Source organism: Corapipo altera, unplaced genomic scaffold (assembly GCF_003945725.1).
Source record: "Corapipo altera isolate COAL_440 unplaced genomic scaffold, ASM394572v1 61022, whole genome shotgun sequence".
NCBI lineage: Eukaryota > Metazoa > Chordata > Aves > Passeriformes > Pipridae > Corapipo > Corapipo altera.
Window position 1 is genome coordinate 178138 of NW_020885065.1, and position 8164 is coordinate 186301.

At 52.4% G+C, this 8164-nt stretch overlaps 1 protein-coding gene across 1 annotated transcript; it reads left to right on the top strand.

Moving 5' to 3' along the window:
- Window positions 1–1052: 1052 nt before the first annotated feature.
- PRNP (prion protein) lies at window positions 1053–6338 on the top strand. Its single transcript, XM_027669098.1, has 2 exons — window positions 1053–1163; window positions 3908–6338. The coding sequence occupies exon 2, from the start codon at window positions 3919–3921 to the stop codon at window positions 4702–4704; it is 786 nt and encodes a 261-aa protein (XP_027524899.1). The 5' UTR covers window positions 1053–1163; window positions 3908–3918; the 3' UTR covers window positions 4705–6338.
- The last annotated feature ends 1826 nt before the right edge of the window (window positions 6339–8164 follow it).

Sequence of the window (8164 nt, forward strand, 5' to 3'; positions counted from 1 at the left end):
AGTGCAATTAATTTCCAGCTTTATTTGCATCTCCCAACCTCCACACAACCAGCCCAGGTTTCTCTGTACTCCAACTGTTTATTACAGCCCATCCTAACCCTAAAGGATGGGAAAACTCCCCATCCTGCTCTTTAGGTCCCTGTATATTCCATTCTTACCCTCTGAAAAAGCCCCAGTTTGCCATGAGCACCCCAGGGAAATTTAGTTGCCCTCTGTGGTGTTTCCTCCCATTAAATATCAGGATAACTCAACAGAAACTGTGACTGCAGGAGTGAGTTTTCCCCCTCTGGAGTGAGACAAACTCTGAAGGCAGATTTCTCCTTTCTCCCACAAGTCTGAGCCTGTTTTATCTCCGCTCCATCAATCCACAGAACAGCTCCCTGTTTCACAGGATAATGGATAATGGGTTTGGAGCTGCAGCCAGCAAGTGTTGAAAGCATCCTCTCCTTTCCCAGAGAAAGGAAACCATGAGATTCCCAAACCAGCCCCAAACCTGCTCATCCCATTGATATTCTTCAACGAACAATCCAACTCTGTGATTTCCCAAGATTTCCAAACCAGCCCCAAACCCTCGTATTTCTTCAATAAAAAAATCCAAGCACTGCGATTTTCCAAGATTTCCAACCCCACCCCAAATCCTGCTGGCCTCATTGATGTTCTTCAATAAACCATCCAAATGCTGCAATATTCCAAGATTTCCAAACCAGGCCCAAACCCTGCTGATCCCTTTGATATCTCTCCAATAAACCATTCCAAGATTCCCAAGCAAGCCCCAAATCCTGATATTTCTTCTGCACAAAATCCAAACGCCGCAATATTCCAGGATTTCCAAACCAGCCCCAAACCCTGGCATTTCTCCAATAAAACCATTCGAGCCCTGCGATTTTCCAAGATTTCCCCATCCCTGCCATTTCTCCAAGCACTCATTTGGCCTCCGGCGTTGCTCCCCACTCCGGGATGCTCCGGGAGGGCTGCTCTGGGGCGAAGCCCAGTTTTGGGGGCTCCGGCCGCGGTATTCCCTGGGGAAGGACGGGGCTGGAGCCCGGGCGGGCTGTGCAGGGCTGGGCTGCGCAGCCCCAGCTCCTCCCTCTCGCTATTTATTCCTCCCCGGAGCTGCTGAGGCTGAATCACCTCGAGCCGAGCAGGGAAGGAGCTCCCGGCCGGTGAGTGCCGGGGAAAACGGGACGCGGCGGCTCCGGGTGGGATAAACCCAGGGGCGAGGGGGGTTTGAAGGCCGAGCAGCATCGCGGGGATCGGGAGCTGCCTCCTTTCCCTGCCATCGCTGCCTAAAAATAGACATTTCCAGCGTCTCCTTAAGAGCCAGAGCTCGGCTTCGCCCGGTGCTTGTTTACTCCGTGCTTGTTCAGCGCCGATGCCGGCGGGGAATTTTTCCTTGGAGGGTTTTGTCCTTTCCCTCGTCTCCCAGCTGCTCCCCCGTTATATTTGGGGAATTAACAGAAAAAAAGGGGAGGGGGGAGGATTTCTAAAACTAGAGGTGACATTTTCAGAGAGCAAACTGCCAGCCTGCAGCCCCCTTTCCCAAAACCCCCGACCTGGAATTTCCATCCCCGACGAGCCGAGACATTCCCAGCATCGCCAGGAGCGTCCGGACCCCCCCATTCCCGAGCATCTTCCCACCTCCACCTTCCACACCTCCCATTGCTTCCTCCCCCACCCTCACCACGGGCACCTTACCAAGGTTATTTCCACAGTTGTTTTGGCACCAGGGTGTTGGTTTTCCCCTCTAAACCCGAAACCTCCTCCTTGCCGACCCTGAGCACGTAATTGCTGCTCCTGATCCCTCCTCGCAGCCTCCATTTTCCACTCCCCCTGTGCCCTGAAGGAGCACAGAATTCCTCCCGTTCTCCAGCACGGAGAGAAACCGCCCCGGTCTAAACCACCTGAATTAATTCCTCATTTCCCACATCCGCAGAGAGGAGAGGAAGGTTAAACAGAGTCAGGGCAAAATACCTACGAAGCCATTCGATGGCATAATTTAATATCGATATTATGGTCACAGCAGAAATGTTATTTCCGAGCAGAGGGATCACAGCTCCAAGCCCGGGGAAGCAGCTCCTGGTGCCCATCAGCCCCGGGTTTTTGCCAGGGAACCGCTTTATTCGGGGTGAAGCTCAGGGCTGGTTAATTAGCGCGACGCTAACGAGCCTTCGCCCTGTTTATCAGAGCTCAGCTCTGCGAAGGCAATTAGAGGAGGAGCAGGTCAGAGCTGCTGGGCTGGAACATCCTCCAGGGCTTTGCCATAACCTGTTTTCATCCGGGGGCTGATTTTTCCCCCTTGGAACTCACTGTGGGGAGTGATATCTCAAATAAAAAAAAATTAAAAATTGCCATTTTTTCTGTCTCCCCCCCTCATTTCCTGATTTTCACCCAGGTTTTGTTGTTTCTACCGTGTCTTTCAGCTATTTTTAACCCCCTGATCTCATCCCTGCCCCCAGCGGGTGGGTGAGGAGGCAGCAAACCCACTCCAAAGAGGGTGGTTTGCACCCAGATTTTTCCATGAGCAGGCAGCCCAAGCCTGGAATTCCTCCCCATCACCAGGGACAGGCTTGTGCATCTTCCCTGCTCTTTCATTCAGGCCTTTTGCAAACGATCTCACCCAAACATAGACGTTTAAAAGGCTTTAAATCAAACGTTTCTTGACATAAGACCAGATTTTAGGGAGCGTGGAGAGAAAAACATCATTATCTGAACCCAAGGAGAGATTAATTTGCTTTTTGTAGCCCATAAAACCATATCTAGGTCGCAACAGAAGAATTTCTGGTTTAAACAGTGGGTTGTTTGGCCTCTTTGGCTGTTAAGGGTGATATCTCAAGAGAGACCATCACCTCCTACTTGCATTGGGGTTATCCCTGGGAAAAGGGGTGAATTTTAAGGAAGTGGGTCCATTAGTTGCTGCAAAAAAAAAAAAGCATTTAGGACTTAACATTTAATTGTTTCTTACTGTAACAGGAGCCAGAAAGCACATCCAAGGATGCTGTGAAACACCCACCCACACTGAGAAGGCTTCTCTCGCCCTACCCAGCATCCTGGCGTGGGATTTTGGGGGATAGCTCAGGCTCAGGAAGGATGGAAAAACTCTTTGCTATGGTGCACTCACATATTAAACACGGGGGGAGCAGCAATTTGGTGCCCTTGGCTTTGCAGGGAGGCACCCAAAGGAATCCTGGAGGTGCTTTCCAAAGGATTTGCAGACCTGGTGTGTGTTATACAGGCTGGATTTTGCACATGGCTCGTTAAATAGGATTTCAGCCTTGCCAGCCCACCAGCTGATGTGGGAGATTCCTGGCATGTCCCTGGAATGCCAGCAGGGAACGCTGAGTAAGGGATAATTGCAAACATGTTAAACTCAAAAAATGTTGGTTTTCACTTCAGGCCTGTTGCACATTAACAGGGATTTGGGCAAAATACGCTGAATTCTGTTCCTTGGGAATATAAAACCTCTGGGGCCGGGCTGGGCGTTGCCCTCCTGGCAGCACTGGGTAATGCAAAAGCTTTGGGATTGGGCTGGATCCATTCACTGCATTGATCCTGGCGCATCAGAAATCCCATTTATGTCATCTGGTTAGACAGAGCAGGTTTGACAAGTGGGGTTTTACCTCCCAAGTAGTCAAAGCATTTTTTTTTTCCAGGAGGTTTTTCTTTCACTGCTTAAAATTGCCGTTACCTGCCGAAAACCCGTGGGGGGATATATATGTATAACAAAATAAATATATACATATAAAATATATATATATTTTTGGGGGGAGGATTAATACTTTGCGGGAGAGATAAATATGTGTTTAAGTGCAAAGCTGTTTATTCTGCAGCCAGATTTAGGGGGATGAAGTGTGTTTTAGACGGGGGTCTCTGCCTCCTGCCCTGACACTCCCTGTCCTTGTGTCCTCAGGTTCCACAGCCATGGCCAGGCTGCTGCTCACCTGCTTCTTGGTGGTCCTGCTCCTCGGCATCTGCACCGACGTCGCCTTCTCCAAGAAGGGCAAAGGCAAACCCGGCGGGGGCACGTGGGGCACGGGGAGCCACCGCCAGCCCAGCTACCCCCGCCAGCCCGGCTACCCCCACAACCCGGGCTACCCCCACAACCCTGGCTACCCACACAATCCCGGCTACCCACACAACCCAGGCTACCCCCACAACCCTGGCTACCCAGGCTGGGGCCAGGGCTACAACCCCTCCAGCGGGGGCAGCTACCACAACCAGAAGCCGTGGAAAGCTCCCAAACCCAAGACCAACTTCAAGCACGTGGCGGGGGCGGCGGCGGCGGGCGCCGTGGTGGGGGGGCTGGGGGGCTACGCCATGGGCAAGGCCATGTCGGGGATGCACTATCGCTTCGACAGCCCCGACGAGTACCGCTGGTGGAACGAGAACTCGGCGCGTTACCCCAACCAGGTGTATTACCGCGACTACGGCGGCTACGTCCCGCAGGACGTCTTCGTGGCCGACTGCTTCAACATCACCGTCACCGAGCACAGCATCGGCCCCGCCGCCAAGAAGAACGCCTCGGACGCCGGGCAGGCCGTGAACCAGACGGAGGTGGAGCTGGAGAACAGGGTGGTGACCAAGGTGATCCGGGAGATGTGCATCCAGCAGTACCGCGAGTACCGCCTGGCCAACGGCATCCGGCTGCACCTCGCCGACGCCTCGCTCGCCGCCCTCCTGCTCCTCGTCCTCTTCGCCATGCACTGATGGATCCCGGGATCCCACGGCTTTGAGATGTCACCCGTGTCCCCGTGGGGACCCCCAACCCTCCCTGTTCTTGCTTGCGGTCGTCGTCGGTGAAGAGCCCTTGGGGCGCGCGGGCGCCGGCGCTCCCCGTCACCTCCTTGGGGTTCACCTCCATCAGCTCCTTGGGATTCACCTCCATCAGCTCTTTGGGGTCCACCTCCATCACCCCCATCGCTTCCTTGGGGTTGTCTCTGGTTTAGGCAACTGGATGAAAATTTCCTTCTCCTCTCCAAACACGTTCCCAGTGAGGCAGGACAGCTGGATGTACCCCAAAAAACACGGCCTTCACCACCTCCCCCTCCTCGGGGCCACCCCGAGAGGGACCAGGCAGAGGGGACCTCTCCTTGGCATCCTTGCAAGAGCATCTCCAAAAATGCCCTTTGCTAATGAGCAGGGTTTTATTTAACCCCCTTAGGCCCGCTGCCACCGCTTTCCCTGGGGCACCCAAGCACCTCTATCCCCCAGGATAGGGGCAGATATGAGGTTTTCAAGCAACAAGCTGCCAGGTTGCAATTTTAACCCTTTAATCCTAAAAAAAACCCCTTCCCCATGTACATATTCCCACACCTCTGCATGCTGCAAAACCCTCCTGCAGCAACACACCAAAATAAGGTCATTTTTTATTCCCCCCCTCGGCGAGGCCAAAGCGCCGGTGGTCGGTCTTTCTCAGCCTGCCAAAGGCAAAAAGTGCTGCTGAATGCCCAAAATACCCCCAAAATGGTGTGTTACAGCCTGAGAAAAAGCTATTTTGGATGCTATAGGTGACAAGTCACACTCATACTCCAGCACCTTGACCTAGAGGAAGTTAAAATGCAGCCAAAAGGATGCTCAGGGCGGGTCAAACACTTAGCAAGAGACTTAAATCAGCTGAATCATAGAGTTACAGCACCAGGAAAAACAAGCCTGGGATGCGAGATGCTTCATAAAAACCACACTTGTGAGTAATTTCTGTGGCACGTGGAAGCAGCAGGTGGAATTCTTGCTTCTCATGAGCCGGGTCGTGGGGGACCCGCAGCATCTGCAATGCTTGTTTGACCCAGTTCTATTTAATATCTCCTGTATTTTTTTTTTTGCAAGGCACTGAATGACACCGTCCTAAATGAGTTGTTGTTTTTTTTGCATCAGTGTAAGCTAAGTGAAGAAATATAAATATATATATATATATATACACACAGATAGAGAGGAATCTTTCGGGATACCCGCTGGAGAAGCAGGGCTTTGAGGTTCCCCGTACTTTGTGATACGCGGATGTTTTGTAAACCCCTGGCGGCGCATGCTCGGGATCTGCAGTTCTGATACTTTTCTAAGTGTTCTGGTACAGATTAAAACAGATAAAGCCAAGATGCACCATCAGCCTCCTTCCTGGAAACAGCTCTGGGCCCATCCCCCAGAGCCAAAAGCTGCATTTTGCATTTTCCAGCCTGTGGGAGCTCTTTGTTCCCTTTCGACACCAAATTTGGCCTCAACCCCACAATCTCAACCCAACAGTCTCAGTTAACCCTTTCCCCTCCCACTAATGGTGTCGCTGAAGTCCAACAAAACATTTTCTAATTTCTGTCTAATTCTAATTTCTGTCTAATAAAAGAGTTTTTACATTTGCTGTTTCGGTGGCATTAAGCCCGACCCAAGCCCTGCTTAATCATGGAATCCTGGAATGCTTTGGGTTGGAAGGGACCTTAAAGCCCATGCAGTTCCAACCCTCTGCCATGGACAGGGGCATCTTCCACTAGCCCATGTTGCTCCAACCTGGCCCTTGGACACTCCCAGGGATCCAGGGGCAGCCACAACTTCTCTGGCAATTCCAGCCCCGCCCCTCCCCACCCTCACAGCCAACAATTCCTTCCCAGTATCCCATCCAGCCCTGCCCTCTGGCAGTGGGAAGCCGTTCCCTGTGTCCTGTCCCTCCATCCCTTGTCCCCAGTCCCTCTCCAGCTCTCCTGGAGCCCCTTCAGGCCCTGGAAGGGGCTCTCAGCTCTCCCTGGAGCCTTCTCCTCTCCAGGTGAACCCCCCCAGCTCTCCCAGCCTGTCTCCAGAGCTGAGGGGCTCCAGCCCTTGGAGCAGCTCCGTGGCCTCCTCTGGACTCACTCCAGCAGCTCCATGGCTCCATGTTGGTGTCCCAGAGCTGGAGCAGCTCTGCAGGGGGGTCTCACCGGAGTGGGGCAGAGGGACAGAATCCCCCTCAGCCCTGCTGCCCACGCTGTGGGGCCAGCCCAGGCTCAACAAAAGTCAGTCTCAGTGCAATTAATTTCCAACTTAAGTTGCATTTTCCAACCACCACACAACCAGAGGGCCCATCCCCCAACAGACCTGGCACTGACGAGCTGCAGCCCAGTGGGAGGATGAAAAATTCCCTAGAAGAAGGTAGGAAAAAATGCCCATCCCCATGAAAGAGAAGGGAAAAAAATAAAAATCCCCTAAGACAATGGAGAAAAAAAAATCTCTGTTTTCCAAGGTCAATACATGGATATTTCCAGGAAGGGACTGGCAGCACCTGCACAATGAATTCTCCTGGGGAAAGTTTTGACCTCGGTAGCAGCACTAAAAATGCTAATTTTTAACCCAAGCCTCCACATCTTTCCTTCCCCCTCCCAGCACAGGGAAGCTGCTCCAGCCCCCCCAAAGTAGGGGAAACACCAACATTGGCAGTAATGAGCTCAAAAATAACATTTCCCCCCTTTGCACACTCAGCACCCAGTGCTTCTACCCTTCATGGGGGTATTGGGGTTTGGGTGATTATTGGAGCTGTTTTTTGAGGACACTCTAACAGGATATGGGGACACGGTCTGAACCTTTGTGTCCTTTAAGGAGAGCTGGATCCAACAACCCTGGAGCCCTCTTGGCCCCCCAGAGTGATCTGTTGAACCAGATTAATTAGCTAAATGCTCCAAATCCTGCGGTGTGGGCAGGAGCTGTGCTGCAAAGTGAGGATGGGGAGTGTTTATCAGGATGATAATAACTAAATACAAGCCAAATATAAATACAATAACATTTTGAGCCTTGTTTTTTTTATACTCTCTTCCAATTCCCTCATCACACTGCGTTTGGCACCCCTAATCTCCACAAATAACATTCCCCAGCTCCACAAATAAACATCCCTCATCTCCACAAACGAGCATCTCCCATCCAGCCAAGGCAACGGAATATATTTTTCCTGCATGAAAAAAAAAATGTGAAAAGAAGAATTTTGGTGCGCAGCTGCACGGTTTGCGGAGAGCTGGGGGAGGAACAGTCTGATTTAGAGGCTTGAAACGCAAAGAGGGAGCCCGAACCTCATCCGGGGTGGTTTGAGCCGTGCCCGGAGCGGGGTCGGGGATCGGCGGGCGAACAGCTCCATCTCCCGGCCGAGCCCAGCCCCGCGTCCAGCTCCCCCTGGAATCGGCCCTGGAGTGTTTTACAAGGCTGGAGATCCCAAAGGACACTC